This window comes from Antechinus flavipes, chromosome 1 (assembly GCF_016432865.1).
Source record: "Antechinus flavipes isolate AdamAnt ecotype Samford, QLD, Australia chromosome 1, AdamAnt_v2, whole genome shotgun sequence".
Taxonomy (NCBI): Eukaryota; Metazoa; Chordata; class Mammalia; order Dasyuromorphia; family Dasyuridae; genus Antechinus; species Antechinus flavipes.
In genome coordinates this window covers 308894251-308911871 of record NC_067398.1, presented here as the reverse complement: position 1 = coordinate 308911871, position 17621 = coordinate 308894251, and the positions used below count along the sequence as shown (strand labels likewise).

Genomic DNA, 17621 nt, shown 5'->3' with positions numbered 1-17621 from the left:
CTCCCATTTTATTGCTTCTCTTGTAATCTTGTCTGCATTGATTTTGTTTGTACAAAAACTTTTTAATTTAATATAGTCAAAATTGTCCATTTTTCATTGCATGTAATGTACTCCAATATTTCTTTGATCATAAATTCCTCCTCCACAGATCTGAGAGGAAGACTCTTCTTTGTTCTTCTAATTTGTTTATAATATCATTATGTCTATATCACGAACTCATTTCGACTTTATTTTGGTATATGGTGTTAAGTGTGAATCAGTGCCTAGTTTCTGCCATACTAGTTTCCAATTTTCCCAGCAATTTTTGTTAAGTACTGAGTTCTTATCCCAAAAGCTGGGTTCTTTGAGTTTATCAAACACTAGATTACTTAGTCATTGACTATTGTGTCTTGTGAGCCTAATTATTTGACTGACAGCCAGTACCAAATGGTTTTGATTTCCACTGCTTTATAATGTAGTTTTAGGTCTAGTATAGCTAGGTCATCTTCATTTGCATTTTTTTTCATTAATTCTCTTGAAATTTTTGACCTTTTGTTCTTCCAGATGAACTTTATTATTTTCTCTAGCTCTGTAAAATAATTTCTTGGGAATTTTATTGGTATGGTGATGAATAAGTAGATTAATTTAGATAGTATTGTTATTTTATTGCATTAGTTTGGCCTACCCATGGTATACTTGGTATTTTTCTAATTGATTAGATCTGACTTTATTTGTGTGGAAAGTATTTTGTAATTGTGTTCATATAGTTCCTGACTTTGCTTTGGCAGATAGACTCTCAAATATTTTATATTATCTACAGTTATTTTAGATGCAATTTCTCTTTGTATCTCTTGCTGCTGGACTTTGTTGATAATATATAATATTTTCCTTTCCCCTCTAACCCCCAATGGAAAAAAGAAAAACAAAATTCCTGTAACAAGTAAGCATAGTAAAGGAAAATAAAATCTTACAATGTCTGTGTATAAAAATGTGTCTCATTTTGGATCTTGAATCTCGCTTCTCTTTGACAGGAGGTAGATAACATGGTTTATTGTCAATATTCTAGATTCCTGATTAGTCATTGTGTTGATCAAAGTTGTTGATGCAGCCTGAATACTTAAAACTGACATTCTGGAATTGTAGACACATTTTATTATTGAATATCTTCTCCCTATGACGTGGCTTGAGTTTAGTGATACTTGATTCCCTTTCTTTTTTTCCTCCCTCTTGCTTCTCTATTTCCCCCTATCTGAAGCTAGCCTATTACTGACTCTCCCTGAGAGCTTTTTGAGTCAACCCACCTGTATGTAATCAGGGCTGCCAGTACTCATAATATAAAACATATTTATTACAAAAATACACTAAGGGTTCATGATTTTATCAGTGGAGCACTGAGCAGATTTTAACCCTTCTGTAGTAGTCCTACTATTACTATAATAGCAACGCTAGTAAATGGTTATCAAGTATTTTGTAGATAGATACTCTAGATCATGTAGAGATTAAGTAATTTGTCTGTGGTCAAAAAACAGGTATACCAGAAGCAAAATTTGAACCGTCTTTCTGATTTGAAGTCCAGCACTCTATCCATTACAGCACACTGCTTCTCTTATTAAAAGCATATAATGACACAGTGAGACTTGCCTCTAAATCTAGTAGTAAATAATAAAACATCCTCTTCCCTCCTTCACTTGCTCCCTTCTCCCTTCTTTCCTTCCTCTCTCCTTTCCTCTTTCCTTCCCTCCCTCCCTGCCTAGCTTCCCCCTTTCCCTTCATTCCTTCCTTCTTTCCTTCCCTTCTTCCCTCATTTCTTCCTCCCTCCTTCTTTCCTTCTCTCCTCCCTCCCTCTTACTCTTTCTCCTTCCCTTCCTCTCTCCCTTCATCTCTCCCTCCTTTTCTTTCTCTCTTCCCCCTTCCTCTCTCCTCTCTCCTCCCTCTCTCCTTTCTTTCCTCCCCCTCTCTTCCTCTTTCCCTCCCTTTCTCCCTCCCTCTTTCCCTTCCTCTCTCCTTTCCTCCCTATTTCCTTCCCTCTTTCCTTTTCTCCCTCCTTCCCTTCTTCCTTCCTCCTTCTCTTCTTCCCTTCCTCTTCCCTCCCTCCTTCCTTCCTTCTCTTCCTCCCTCCCTCTCTCCCTCTTTCTTTTCCTTCCTTTCCTCCATTTCATATTTATTTCCATATAAAGAAACTTAGCTCCAGTGAGCACAATCTCATTAGCCTTCTGAATGGGGTTTACCTCAGCCATTCTGAGACACATGATACTAGGTGTCATGTGTTAGATGAGTGGCAAGCTTCTAAAGGAACTAATCTAGGAATGCCTGATTCAGCTGCTATTTTCCTGTCCTCCCCTTTCATGAAAAAAGTGGTTAACTTCAGTGAAGATACATTTTCATACTGTATCATGGTTTACTTAAGTTCTGCAGCCTGTTCTTTTGCACTCACTTTTATAAATAATATCCACCTTTATCCCAGTTCTGGTCCTTCCAGTCTCAAACAGTACCCCAGTCATTGCTACCTCTGTTTACTTCCATAACCTTGGATGACTTTCCTTAAGAATCTGCTTTTTTGATGTGAGCAGTCAGTCAATCAGCAAGGCTTTATTAAACATCTTCTATGTGATGGATAAAGAAAAAAAAATGAAACTATCCCTTCTCCAAAGGAGCTAAGCAACCTGTTTCAATAGGTGTCTGGGTCTTGGACCCAAGGCATCAGAAGAGCTTTAGTCTTTTTCTGTAGTCCTCTGACATAGACCTGTGGCATTATAGAAAAATGAGGTTTTTCCTGCTCCCTTCCTTCATTATGTATGATCATTACCTTTAATTAAATTATTGGTTAAAGTGAGAGATTTTAGGAAACCAAATTATTGGCTCCCATTATAATCTATTAAATAAGTATATGTTAGGATCTGAAATTAACACCAGACTAAATGTTTGAGGATGAAAAAAATTGTTATCATTAATGCTAAGTTTCTTAACAATTCAGAATTTGAGTTTGAGGTCTTAAATAACTTTAAAATGTCAAAACATTGCCCTGGTCAGTAAAATGGGGCTTATGTAAAGAGAAAGGAAGGACCTCCTACTCTATCTTTAAGTAACTGTGTATCACTAGATTTGTTGTCATTGTGTTGTTTCAGTTGTGTCTGATTCTGTCTCCATTTGGGGTTTTCTTGGCAAAAACCACTACAGTGTTTGCCATTTTTCTTTTCATTTTACAGATTAATTGAGGCAGAGTTAAGTGCCTTGCCCAGGGTCACACAGCTAGGAAGTGTTTGAGGCCAAATTTGAACTCAGGAAGATGAGTCTTTCTGATTCTAAGCTTAGTGCGTCATCCACTGTAGCACCTACCTTCCTATGTTACCCAATAAGTAACTCAAACTTACTAAATTTTAATTTTTCCATTTGTAAAATGGCTATATCATTTTGTGCTTACATTGGCCATAAACCAGAAGGTAATTGTGGCATATGCACTTACTCCTCTCTGTCATAGACAATAAAAGAAATAAAGAGATACTTTGAAAAAATTGACAGGACTTCCCCACTAAGTCATCATTTCTTTGGGTACTCAGAGACTTCATCATGAAGGTGGGAACAGGGAATAATTTTGATAAGTATTTTGGAAAATAGAGATCTGCATCTCTCTCTTTTGTGACTTTGTAGTTGGCCTAAAATCATGTGTGAAAGCTTGCTTGTTCCTTTCTGTTTACAGCAAAGACTTCCTTGCGCAAGTGTGTTGCCTCCAGAACAAATTTCTCCTTCATGTCCTTGATTTAGTCCAGCCATTCCTCACAATTTTTCTTACTATTTCTATTTCCACATGGGACGGAAGTGTTAGAATCCAAATGGAGTGATTATATTTCCACTGATAAGGAAAAGAGATTGTCATAGAAACACCTTTTCTTTTTTCTATCTAGTCATTCTTGTTTTGGCTTACTTAACTTTGTCTCATGCTAATTTTAGCAGATTTATACTGCTATTTTTTGTTTCCTGGGGGCAATGAAGAGATGTATGGTGGCTCTAAGAAGGCCACAGCATGTTTCAAACAATAATCAGGTATAAAAAGTGACATAAAGATTATCATCCAGGAAAAAAGGGTCAGTTTGGAAACAAGATAGGGATAGCCAGATGTTGCATTAGTACTAGTAGAATGTATAAGACCCAGAGGAAGACCTTTAGAATGTCACGTAGGTTTTTAGAAGATCTGTGGAAGAATGTGGGTTGTAGATTTTTTAAAGAGAGTATCCACATTGATAAGGTCACAGATAACACTGAAGTGTGATTTGTGTGCATATTGTTTTATTTTTAAAAGTTGAGACAATATGCTAGAAGTATTTTGAATTCCTTAAAGAGAGGGATTACTCAAAATAATTTTTTTTCACTATTGTTGATGAGGTAAAATAGGCACCAGAGATGGTAAATAGAAAATTTGGGGAGAGCAATAAATTGAAAAAAAAGGTTATTAAGTAAAAAATCATAATAGAGATTCTGTTTGTGGCATGGAACAATCATGACAAGACATCCATCAGAGATTATAAGATTATACTATTTCGTGAACTCATAATTAACCAGCAGGAAGGAGACATTGGGGAAAGACAATATGAGGTGGAAATTGCCTCATAGCAGGTTTAGTCCTGGAAAGGATTCAGCAAAAATCTTCATGATTATTATTTAAAAAAAAATTATTATCCAGGCCAGTTGAAAATATGTAAGTTAAATATTTTCAAGATACATCAGGAGAATTATTGAATGGGAAGGAGTAGCATTCTGAGCTGCAGATTTTCTTAGCCATTGATTTTCTAATTCTTTCAAATCACAACAGCATGATTTTCTGGTAGCATTGGAATTAGAATTATTATTCAGCTGTGATTTTCAGAACAAATTCCATATCTAATTAGATCAAATCATAAACTATAGGATCATTTCTAAGTTTCTCATTAGCTGTTTTGGTTAGAAATGTCTTTTTGTATAGTCTAATGTGCTTACATAAACTTGTGTTCTTTATTTTTATGAAAGGACATTACTGCCTCTTTTCTATTTGTGACCACAAAGACCAGTGTCAAAAGAGCATTCCATTCTATGCTTCTTCTCCCCCTTCCCCACAGTATTGTTTTGTGATTCATGGCTAGGCCTTTGTTTACAGAGCCTGGCACAGTTTATGATGCTGCCTCTTAGACTAGCTATTGACTCAAAGCCTTCATTTTGAAGATTGAGATTAATAAACTTGGGATCTATTGTTAGCCTATAAGAGTGATTTTAATTTTGGGTCTGGAGCTGGGATTTCTTTTGTTTGGAAAGCTGCAGGTGGGAAACTCCTAACTCTTCTCCCCACCCCTTATTTGGTAGTCTTTGGTGCTTTAGGGCTTTGAAATGTTAAGTGACTTACCTAAGGTCACACTGCTGGTATAGCCTAGGCTGAACCCCTACCCTGCTTTGGTTCCTGTGCTGCTTTTGATGTGACAGAGATGTCCCCCAAGTTTAAGACCAAGATTCTGGGGAGTATCTACATTTACTACAGCACCAAGGAATCCAAGTGGGAGGCTCAAGTCTGTGGCAGCCTTATCCCATGATCTTTTTCTTAAGCTTTTCTTCCTCTCTTCTTAACTATGTCTAAACATAGAGATGAGTAGGTGAGTAAAATCAGTTTTATTTGCAATAAGTTACAGGTGTAAACTACTTAAACCAAAATGATGTTATCAGAATTTGGATTTATACAGAATGATCAGTTAGAAATTGATTTTTGGCATTATAGGAGGATTCACCCATAAGATACGTTTAAATAAAAAATCAAACTAATGTGACTCAAATATGATTAAAGTTGTACACCTTCTAGATTAAGTTGAAGATATTGTATATATTCAGGAAATACCCAGAACAGGTTCTAGTACTAGCTTTTTTTCCCCCTCTCAAGGAATTCTACCTAAATTTGCAGTGTTCAAACAAGTCATTGATAAGGTTTAGATTTTGGGGTTCCCTTTCAGGGAACCAAATGATGAGGTCTAAATTTAGGGAACCAAAATGAGATTAGGGTTTCTGGTGGTCAGGGAGTTAAATGATAAGGTCTAGTGGCAGGTTTGGGGTTCAGAGAACTAAATGGAGAGGTTTGGCTTGCCTATACCCCCTTGGTATTCAGCACAAGAGTAGGGAGTTTTGGGGACTCCCTTCTGGTGGCGCAGAGGTTCTCTGTAAAGGAATTTACAAACCCAAAAAGGCTAGACTGATAAAAAAGATTTATTATTGGCATTGGGAAGTCAGCCTTGACTATGCAAGAATAGAAAGGCTGAATTCTTTAGAGGCAAAGTCTGACAGAGAAGTAAAGCTTCTAATAGAGAGATCCCTACAGAAGGGCATAAGTCTCATTAGGGAAATAGGTGAGATTAAAGAGAGGGTAACGCCGGAAGATAATATTATTCCAGTGGGTAGAGGCTTCCTTGGCATAACATGGCATAGCCTGGCATGTTAGGTCCTCTGCAAAGAAATGAGTTTTTAATTGCCATTTTTATAAGGAAGTCTTTGGCTACATTCCAACCCAGCTCCATGAGGGCTGGGCTAGTGGGTGAAGTTCCAAGTTGGCCCTTTTTATCTACAAGCTGGATTTCAGCTTGAGCTGGAATTTGAATTGAATGAGTCTTTTTAATTCAATAGGGTTGATATCTCCAACTCCTGAACTTAACCAGTCCCACCCAGACTACAGAATGAAGCTGCTTGTCCTCTGGTGGGGTCCCCACAGTGGCAGAATTCAAGGAGAATTTGTTCTTCAAGGAATTTTAGAGAATTTTGGGGTCCCTTCTTTACCATGACCTATTTTCCTTTTACTGTACCAGTATTCCTCAGTATAATGACTAGGGAGATGCACTGGTAGAGAGAAATCTACTACTGGATAGTTGGATTAGGAATATTCTCTCTATATTCCTCCACTCTGCTCCTCCATCACATACTTACTGCCCTGCTTATAGGTCAATTAGTTTTAAAAAAAAAAAAGGTATTTGTTAGGCATTTACTATGTGCCAGGGATATACTGTTTTATAGTCTTTGTTCTTTAGAACCCAACTTCTTAAATCGTGGTTCTTGACTCCATATGAAGTCTCATAAATGAATGTGGGAGTTGTGAAATTATGATTTATTATCACTAAATGAGTGATTTGTATACCTGTTTTATATACCTATAAAGCTGGGATTATATAAAAATTTCTTGGAGGAAAAGATGTTCAATGGAAAAAGTTTAAGAAGCCCTGCTTTAGAAGAGGTGTTGGATCTCCCTTTAGTCACGCCAGAAATGCTGGAGGGGGAAGGTGGAGGTTAAGAGGTTAGACATTATGACCCATATTTTTACTTGTTCATAGGCTGAATTGGGAGGAGGAGGAAGTAGATAATCCTGTGGGTAAGGGTTCATTAGGAATGCCCCCCAAAGACTGGCTTCTTAGGATATGAGAATTATTAGGCTATTATATTCCTCTGGATACAGGTATTACTCTTTCAGAGGATAATTGATGTCTGGATAAGGCTGGAATTTATTATAGATATGTGGTATGGCTAAGTAAGAAATGAATTCCCCTAAGAGATCATCAACTTCTTGAGGGCAGTATTTGTATATTATTTATCTTTCTAAATTCCCTAATAGCACAATTGCCTTGCATATAGTAGGCTTTTAATAAGTATTAATTGAATGAATAAATCATTTACCAGAACTCAGAAAGTACATACTAGAGACCAGTCAATGAAACAGGAATATATAATGAATAAAATGACTTGTTGAACTTTTTAGTTTTCTGCTACCAGTACTCATGTCCTAGAGGTAAAGAGTAAGAGGCTAATCAAAAACCAAGCCAAACAAACAGTTGATAGCCCATCTCTGAGGAGATTGAACTAAATGGCAGGGTTTTAGTTGAAATAACTCCTAGAATGTCAGTCAGATGAAATAATATGTTTTAGTAGAGCCTAGGACGGCATCTGGCTTGTCTGCCTCTCAACTCAAACCAGCTACTTTTAATAATAGTAACTCACACTTAGAGAGTGACTTACAATTTATGAAAATCTTCCAGTAACAGCTGAGCTTTTTTTTTTTTCCTCCCTTCAACAATGGAAAGTATGGGAAGAATAGATCAGGGCCAGACATCAGAGAGGAGTGACATTTTTAATTGTCTGAGTTCCTCCCCCTCCCCCCCTCCAAATATTGTTAACAGCCATGACTACTTGGAACCCTTGAGGACTAGAAGTTCCAAATATCTATTTTTTTTTTAAATATAGCTTTAAACAAATATTTTATAATTTTAACCATTTTAGATAGGTGAAATTTCAGAGTAGCTTTACTCTAGATAAGTAAGATGTTATTAAGTTACAAAAGCTAGTTTTCAAAATTTTTAAAACAGATTTTCTGATTCTACTTCTCACTAAAAACTGCTGTTTTCAAATTCCCTGGGTCTAGTTATTAGCATTTAGAAATAAGAGATTGGGAGGAGGAAGATTTACATAACACTACTGAATTGAAATTTTAGTATTCTACTTTATTTGCGAAGTGAATAGATGTTTAATGGCGGTTTCCACTTTATGTCAATTAATTTGTCAGCAAACATTAACTTAAAATCTACAGGCATGCTAGGATTGTGTTGGGTGCTTGGGGGTAGAATGAAATCAATGTAATCTGCTCTCAAAAAGTTTATATTCTTGTCAAGGAGTGTGGGAGAAAAATGGGAACCTCAGTGATTTTACAGTATCTTTTTTTCTTAATAGTATTTTATTTTTTCAAATACATATAAAAAGTTTTCAACATTCAATTTTGTACCACTTTGTGTTGCAGATTTTCCACCTTTTCTTTTTTATCTCCCCTCATATTACAGCAAGTAATATGATATAGGTTAAATATGTACAGTCCTCTTAAGCATATCTCCTTGTTTGTCATGTAGTACAAGAAAAATAAGACCAGAGTAAGGAAAAAAACCATGAGAAAGAAAAGCATGCAAACAACAACCAAAAAAAGTGTAGAATTGTAGTTGTGAACCAGAAGACTTGGAAGGGTGATAGTGACCTGAACAGAAAAGAAATTAGGAAAAGTTTTAGGAGAAAAATAATAGTTTTGAGATACTTATAAAACATCCCGTTTGAAATGTTACATATTCATTCAGTGATGGGGGAACTAATATTAAGAAAAGAAGCTGAGTCTGAATATAAAGATGAGACTTATTTGCATGGAGATGATCATTAAACCCAAAAGAGCTGAGATGAGAAAGTGTAGAGAGAGAAGAGATCCAGTACAGAGCTTTAGAATATGTATACACACACACACACACACACACACACACACACACACCCTTAGGGGGCATAATATGGATGGCAGTTGAGACTGAGAAAGAGCATTAAGATAGGTAACAGAAGAACCTGGAGAGTAGTATCATTAAAACCAGAGAAAAGTGGGTATCCAAGAAGAGATGGGTCAACAGTACCAAATGCTGTGGAGAAGACAAGAAATATGAGGACTAAAAAACCATCGGAATTGGCAGTTAGATCATTTGGTAATTAGGAAAATGTAACTTCAATTGAGTCATAAAGTCAGAAGCTTGAATGATGAATGAGAGGAAAAGAAGTGGGAACATCCAGCACAGAACAGCTCTTTTTGGAACTTTGACTGAGAAAGTGAAGAGGAAGACTAGGTGATAGTTTGAGGGGATGGTGAGGTCTAATGAAGGTTTTGGGTTTGTTTTTTTTTAAAGATAAGGAAGACTTAGAAATACTTGTGGGCAGCAAAGAAGGAAAAAACCAGTAGATAAGGAGAGACTTAAGAATAGGTAATGATAATTGAGAGGGCAGTCTACTGGAGATGGGAGCAAACATACACAGAATGGAACAAAGGAAGGGTTGCTGCTAAGGGATTTTCATATAACCAGATGGAACCTTATTTTTCAATAATGTATGAGGTGAGGTTCTCATCTAAGAGGGTGGGAGGAATGCAGTGTATGAAGTCAGATAATTAAGACTAGTCCCTGTGGAGAATGAAAATAGAATTAAGGAGGACTAAAAAGATTCTTAGAGAATGAACAAATTGAAGCTAGACATCAAAACATAGATTTTTATGGCCCTGATCAAGTGCAGGAAAAGCAGATGTCTAGAGAAGTTTAGGGTTGGAGTTTGGCAAGTAATAAGACAAGTGTAAAGAGCAGAACTCTGGAGAAGTATACTTGAAAGAAGATGTTAACTCAGTGGAATTGATAAGACAATGGTTATCTAGTTTAGTATGGTGATTAATAGTTCTCTAGTTCAGCATGATTGATTTAATCTTACAACAAGGTATTAACTCAGTGGAATTAAGATAATGATTCTCTAGTTTACATGTACTTAGTACTTAGTATAATTCTACAAGTTGACACCTATTCTACAAGTTTGATATCTATGATGATGTACTTATAATAGAGTATATAAGAGCCAATATATAAGAGCCAACAAGGACTGGGAGAGAGACATTCCATCTCCCACCATGTGGTGGCTGGCCTGTCCTCCTTCATTTCTCACTGAGACCAAGGCCCATCTAAAGGCTAGCCCTCCAGAAAGCTAGCCGGGCGCTAGGCTAAGCAGACGACTGTGAAGGAGATAATAAAGATATTGGACTTTATTCCTGACTATTCTTGTGGTAATTATTCTGCTGAAACCAAGACTAGTCCCAAGACCTCCAGAAAGGTAATCAGGACATTACAGACAAAGGTTAAAAGAATTGAAAGTGTGAAAAGAATATGGTGTCCTGTCAGATTGGCTAAGAGGACAGGAAAAAATAATGATGAATGTTGGAGGAGATGCAGGAAAACTGGGACACTGATGCATTGTTGGTGGAGTTGTGAACTAATCCAACCATTCTGGAGAGCAATCTGGAATTATGCCCAAAAAGTTATCAAACTGTGCATACCCTTTGATCCATCAGTGCTACTACTGGGTTTATACCTCAAAGAGATACTAAAGAAGGGAAAGGGACCTGTATGTGCCAAAATGTTTGTGGCGGCCCTGTTTGTAGCGGCTAGAAACTGGAAACTGAATGGATGCCCATCAATTGGAGAATGGCTGGGTAAATTGTGGTATATGAATGTTATGGAATATTTTTGTTCTGTAAGAAATGACCAGCAGGATGAATACAGAGAGGCTTGGAGCGACTTACATGAACTGATGCTAAGTGAAATGAGCAGAACCAGGAGATCATTATATACTTCAACAACGATACTGTATGAGGATGTATTCTGATGGAAGTGGATTTCTTTGACAAAGAGAAGATCTAACTCAGTTTCAGTTGATCAATGATGGACAGAAGCAGCTACACCCAAAGAAAGAACACTGGGAAATGAATGTAAAATGTTTGCATTTTTGTTTTTCTTCCCAGGTTATTTCTATCTTCTGAATCCAATTCTCCCTGTGCAACTAGAGAACTGTTCGGTTCTGCATACATACATGGTATCTAGGATATACTGCAACATATTTAACATATATAGGACCAGGGGAGGGGATGGAGGAAGGGAGGAGAAAAATGGGAACAGAAGTGAGTACAAGGGATAATGTTGTAAAAAATTACCCTGACATGGGTTCTATCAATTAAAAGTTATTAAAAAAAAAAAAAAGAAAAGAAAATAATATGGTGTCCTAGAGAGAAAATGGGCCTGGTGATTCTTGAAGAAATAGTCTTGTATTTTTCCCTGCCCAGGGTTGTCCCAGCCATCATGAACCCCTAGACATTCAGGCCTGAAAAATCTGACATGAAATAATTTAGAGGAGGATAATAGCATCTTTTTCATAAGGGTGATTATGAGGATAAAATGAGATGGTATAGGTAAAGTGGTTTGCAAACCATAAAGTGCTATATAAATGTAAATTATTATTTTTATTGAGTATGTCTGACTTCCAGGTACTGCCCACCCCCTTTCTCCATAAAAAGGTTGCTTAGACATTTTTCTTGAGCTAAATCAAGCCACAACATCTGAATCAGCAAAGGCAGAAAGCCAAAAAAGGTGATAGTAACAGTCTATAGACAGTCTGATCTTTAGCCAATTTAAATTGTTCTTTGGTTCCAAGCCTCCCTTGTAAATTTGTTGTGACTTGTAGATCTGTAAGTTAGGCAGACTGTGTACTTAAGTGGCTATGCTAAATGTACTAATACAAAATATATTAAAAAGTACTGAACAGACATCTTTAGAGGAAAAATTTAAAAAAAAAATCAGTATCTAAGAATATCAGGAAATGATTGATGACGTTTTGACAGCAGGAACCAAGAATCATTTCTGCCCTCTACATATGTGGGTAATTAATGATTTCGATCAGAAGTTTTCTGGCTTAGGGAAAAAAAAGACTAAAATTGAATATTCATATTTTCATTACAATTTTTCTTAGGTAACTTAATTTCTGCAATTGTGTAATTGGCTTTTCTTCTGTGAATTGTTTTTTGTTTAAATTTAATGTTTTATTTTCCCCCAATTATATGTAAAAACAATTTCTAACAATTATTCAAAACATTTTTTGATTTCCAAATTCTCTTCTTCTCCCTTAAAGTAAGCAATTCAATATAGATTTTATGTGCAATAATATGAAATATATATTCATGTTAGTCATTTTGTGAAAGAGACAGACAAAAAATCCAGGAAAATATTTTTAAAAAGCATGCTTTGGTCTGTATTCAGACTCTTTCAGTTCTTTTGCTCTAGATGAACAACATTTTTCATCATAAGTCTTTCAGAATTGTCTTAAAACATTGTTATGCCTGAGAAGGGCCAAGCCATTCACAATTGATATAATATAATATTGCTGTTACTGTATAGTGTTCTCCTTGTTGTGCTCATTCCACTTTGCAACAGTTCATGTAACTCTTTACAGGTTTTTCTGAGAGTATCCTGCTCATCATTTCATATAGCATTATAGTATTTTATCATAATCATATCAAACAAGTTATCTCAGCCATTCCTCAATTTATGGCCATCTCCCGAATTTCCAATTCTTTGCCACAATTAAAAAAGCTGCCATAAATATTTTTGTGTATATAGGTCACTTTCCTTTTTGTGTTTTCTCTTTTGGATACAGCTTTCATAGTGGTATTATTAGATCAAAGGGTATGCATACTTTTATGATACTTTTGGCATAGTTTCACATCCCTTCCAATGTTTGTCATTTTCCTTTTCTGTCATATTAGCCAATTTGATAGGTAGGGGTGGTAGTTCAGCATTGTTTTAATTTTCATTTCTTTAATCAATAATGATTTAGAGCATTTTTTTCATCTGACTATGAAGAGTTTTGATTATTTTGTCTGACAACTATCTATTCATATCTTTTGACCATTTATCAATTGAGGAATGGTTCTCATTTTTACAAATATGACTCAGGTCTCTATATATTTGAGAAATGATGTCTTTACAAAAGAAACTTTTTTTTATGATAGCTTTTTATTTACAAGATATATGCATGGGTAATTTTTCAGCACTGACCCTTACAAAACCTTCTGTTCCAACTTTTCCCCTCTTTCCCCCCACCCTCTCCCCTAGATGGCAGGTAGACCAATATATGTTAAATATGTTAAAGTATATGTATAATTTATGATTACTACATACTTCCATCCATCCTACTTTCTGTTTGTCCTATTCTCTCTCCTTTCCTCTATTTATTCTTTTTTTTATTAAAGCTTTTTATTTTTCAAAACATATGCATTGAAATTTCTTTAAGATTAGTCCTTGCAAAACCTTGTGTTCCAGTTTTCCTTCCCTTCTCCTACACTCTCCCCTAGATGGCAAATAGTCCAGTATCTGTTAAACATGGTAGAAATATATATTAAATCCAATATATACATATATATTTCTACAATTATTGTGCTGCACAAGAAAAATCAAATCAAACCAGTTTAAAAAAAAAAAAGCAAAAGCAGAATAAAATGCAAGCAACCAACAACAAAAAGAGTGAAAATGCTATGTTGTGAATACACAACAGTGTGGGAACCATTCAGTTCCCCCAGTCCTCTCTCTGAGTGTAGATGGCTCTCTACATCACTGAAAGTTGGAAATGGTTTGAAACATTTCATTATTGAAGAGAGCCACGTCCATCAGAATTGATCATGTAATCTTGTTGTTGCTGTGTATAATGATCTCCTGGTTCTGCTTATTTCACTTAGCATCAGTTTTTGTAAGTCTCTCCAGGCCTCTTTGAAATCATCCTGCTGGTCATTCCTTACAGAACAATAATATTCCATAACATTCATATACCATAATTTATTCAGCCATTCTCCAACTGATGGGCATCCACTCAGTTTCCAGTTTCTTGCCACTACAAAAAGGGTTGCCACAAACATTTGTGCACATACAGATCCCTTTCCCTTTATGATCTCTTTGGGATATAAGCCCAGTAGTAACACTGCTGGATCAAAGGGTATGCACAGTTTGATAACTTTTTGAGCATAGTTCCAAATTGCTCTCCAGAATGGTTGGATGTATTCACAATTCCACCAATAAGAAAATAATTTTTTACCCTATTCAATTCCTTCTTTACTGGTCATGAAAGAAAGAGAAAAAGGAGGAGGTTGTCAGAAGGGACTAAAGAAGCAGCCACTCTAGAGAAGTTGTTCATTGTCTATGTTCTCCCAAAGTTTTTTGGACTTTGGGTTGGGCTTATTTTATCTCTGATACATTCCTGTCATTCTCTATGACTTGCATGATCTGAAGTTGTGTTTTTGTCTTTTTTAGGAAACTATTTTGCCACCCACTTTTTCATGGGAGGTGAGAAATTCGACACCCCTCACCCTGAGGGTTACCTCTTTGGAGAGAACATGGATCTGAACTTCCTAGGCAACAGACCAGTACAGGTAAGTCCTTGACTTTGGGACGACATTACCGAGTTTAGGGGGCTGGTTTGTCTTTTAAGATTTCATATATTAGTGCACATAGAATTCTATTGTAATGAAAATTGTTGGAGATAAGTCTTGGCTTCTTGGCATGAAAGTAGGTTGTTATAACTGTCTTTTACAGTGGCTTAGTAAGTTCCCTGAGTTTCCAGATGCCTCATAATTAACCAGTGAAATTGAAGTAAATTGATATCTGCCTCCTTCTTTCATGGATTCAATTATGACATCCCCCATTTAATAAACTAATAATTTAATAAATAATTCAATTAATTTAATAAATAATAATAAAGATTTAATAAGCTTCAGTATCACATCCAGGATGAAATGTCAAATCTCTGGCATTCAAAACCCTTTATAACCTTTCTTCCCCTCACCTTTCCAGACTTCTTACATTTTATACCCACTTATGTATTCTTCAATCCAGTGACACTACCTTCCTTGCTGACACTTCATCTCTAAGCTCTGAGAATTTTCACTGTCTCTCCTGCATGCTTGGAATGCTTTCCTTCCTCATCTCTGCATCCTGGTTTTCTTCAAGTCTCAGAAAAAATCCCCCTGTATACAGGAAGCTTTTTCACATCCCTCTCAATTCTAGTGTTTAATTCAGTTACTTCCTATTTGTTCTGTATGTAGCTTGTTTGTACATAAATTGTTTGCTTGTTATCTTCCCCATTGGATGGTGAGTTCTTCAAGGTTAGGAGCTATTTTTTGTCTTTCTTTGTATCTCTTATGCCTGGCACATAGTAGGTATTTAATGAATAGTTATTGACTCACTGACCACATTGAACTATTATATCAGAAGGAATGGGATGGGGTAAAAGGCTAAAGGGTTAGCTGCAAAAATGATGGTCTTCTCTCAAGTCCAACAGAGATCAGGGACTAATTTTTGCCTTTTTTATATACCCAGTGCTTAGCACATAGTAGGTGTTTAATAAATATTAATTAATTGATTGACTAATTTTTATGATTAAAAGAGAATTTGAATAAAGGAAAGAGCTTTCACTGAGATCACTCTCATGTTCAAAGCTTTCTTTTCTGACTTCAAGGCTTGTTAAGAGTAACATACTTTATTCTGCTGGAATAACTTTTGCTTGTTATCTAAATTTCTTTGAAATTTAGAATACTGCTATAATCCTTGGCCTAAATTATTCTGTAAACTTTATGGTGTTTGAACATTTTGGAAGGAAGATCTATTGTTTCTTCAGAAGGGTGAAAATAAATTTTTGAAAATGAAGAACAAAATAAGGAAAATAATGAAAAAGTCACATATTTCCAGGACTTCAGTAACTGTATAATTTTAAAGAGGGCAAAATGCCAAGGGAGTCCATCTTTAAGAATTGAGTATGGGAATGGGATTTGATAATTTTTAATTCTAAGTCTTATGTAACTACTTTGTTTTTTTCCTTCCATTTTTTCATCTGTAAGATAATCCTTTACTCTCTGGATTCTTGGTAGAATATGGTATTGATGACCAGATGGAAAGTACAAAATACTAAATTGTTGTATTATGTGTTATACACTGAAGTTCCTTCCCAAGAGTCGTATTGATGAGATTTAGGGTTCCTGGTGGTCAGGGAGTTAAATGAAGAGGTCTGGCTCCCCTAAATCCCCCTAGATTCGGCAGGTTAGGGAGTTGTGGGAGGCACAGAGATCCTTCATAAAAGGATTTACGAACCCGAAAAGCTAGACTGGTAAAAGAAGTTTATTATTGGCATTGGAAAGTTAGCCTTTGCTATGCATGAATAGAAAGACTGAATTCCTTGGTGGAAAGGTAAAGTTTCTAGTGGAGGAGTCCTGGCAGAGAAATAGAGAATTTCTAGCAGAGAAATCCCAACAGAGAGGTATAAAGTCTTGTTAAGGAAATAAGTAAGAAAGAACTTCAAGTTGGCTCATTTTATTATAGAAGCCTAGGCTAGCAGCTCTTGATGGGGACTGGGTGTGATTTGAGCTGGAATCAGAGAAAATCTTGGAATTGAATGAGTCTCTGGGCTAATCTTAGCCCCACCTAGATAACAGAATGACTTCATTTTGATTCCATGGAGCGGGTCTCTCAGGAGAGAGCTTCTCTGAGGGAGTTCCCAAACTTTCTCCCCAAAATCCAAGAGAGAGAGTGAGAGAGAGTTTCGGGGCTCCCCTCATCATTATGATTGAGCTGATTATATCTAGATTTGACTTTGGCTAGGTGCAGTGAGACTTGTACACTTGTTTTTGAGGATAGTCCAGCATAGCATTTACCCACTATTCAGTATCTTTAGATACTTATTTCAGATTGGTTTTGATTTTTGTCTTCTAGTTTCCCTATGTGACTCCTGCTCCCCATGAACCTGTGAAGACCCTAAGAAGCTTGGTGAATATTCGCAAAGACTCCTTACGACTTGTGAGGTAATTCTTTTGAACATTGTCTTCTTTGAATACAAGACAGTAGTGAGAAAGACAGTTGAACCCAGTGTTTATGAAGTATGAGCTATGTGAATGTATGGTCAGATTCTCTACTAAATGGAAGAAGGCTTGCTATTCTAAATGGTTCAGAAGAAAGAAAAGACAGAGTCTAAAGGGACTATAAACAATTTCCTTGATGATTCCATTATGATTTTTTTTTTTGTCCTTTCTTTCATATGAGCTGAACAGAAGGCTTTGAAAACTAGATGCAATTTCCACTGATTGTTTGAGGGAACAGTGTTTTTTATTCATTAATGTGAAACTCTCAAATTAGTTGTTTTGAAGACTTATGGTATCTAGAAGCTTCTCTCTGCTGAGAAGGAGGCACTTTTATTTCTTGAGAGAAAGGAAGGTGGAAAGGGAGGGGCTTGAT

At 36.1% G+C, this 17621-nt stretch overlaps 1 protein-coding gene across 4 annotated transcripts in view; it reads left to right on the top strand.

The window, feature by feature from the left end:
* MGRN1 (mahogunin ring finger 1) overlaps positions 1-17621 on the top strand; it is a 101150-nt gene that overhangs the window by 17834 nt on the left and 65695 nt on the right. For all 4 annotated transcript variants that reach the window (XM_051964551.1, XM_051964544.1, XM_051964565.1 and 1 more), the window contains exons 2-3: positions 14652-14770; positions 17103-17191. In XM_051964551.1, the coding sequence (XP_051820511.1) occupies positions 14652-14770; positions 17103-17191 (208 nt within the window). The remainder of the gene's footprint in view (positions 1-14651; positions 14771-17102; positions 17192-17621) is intronic.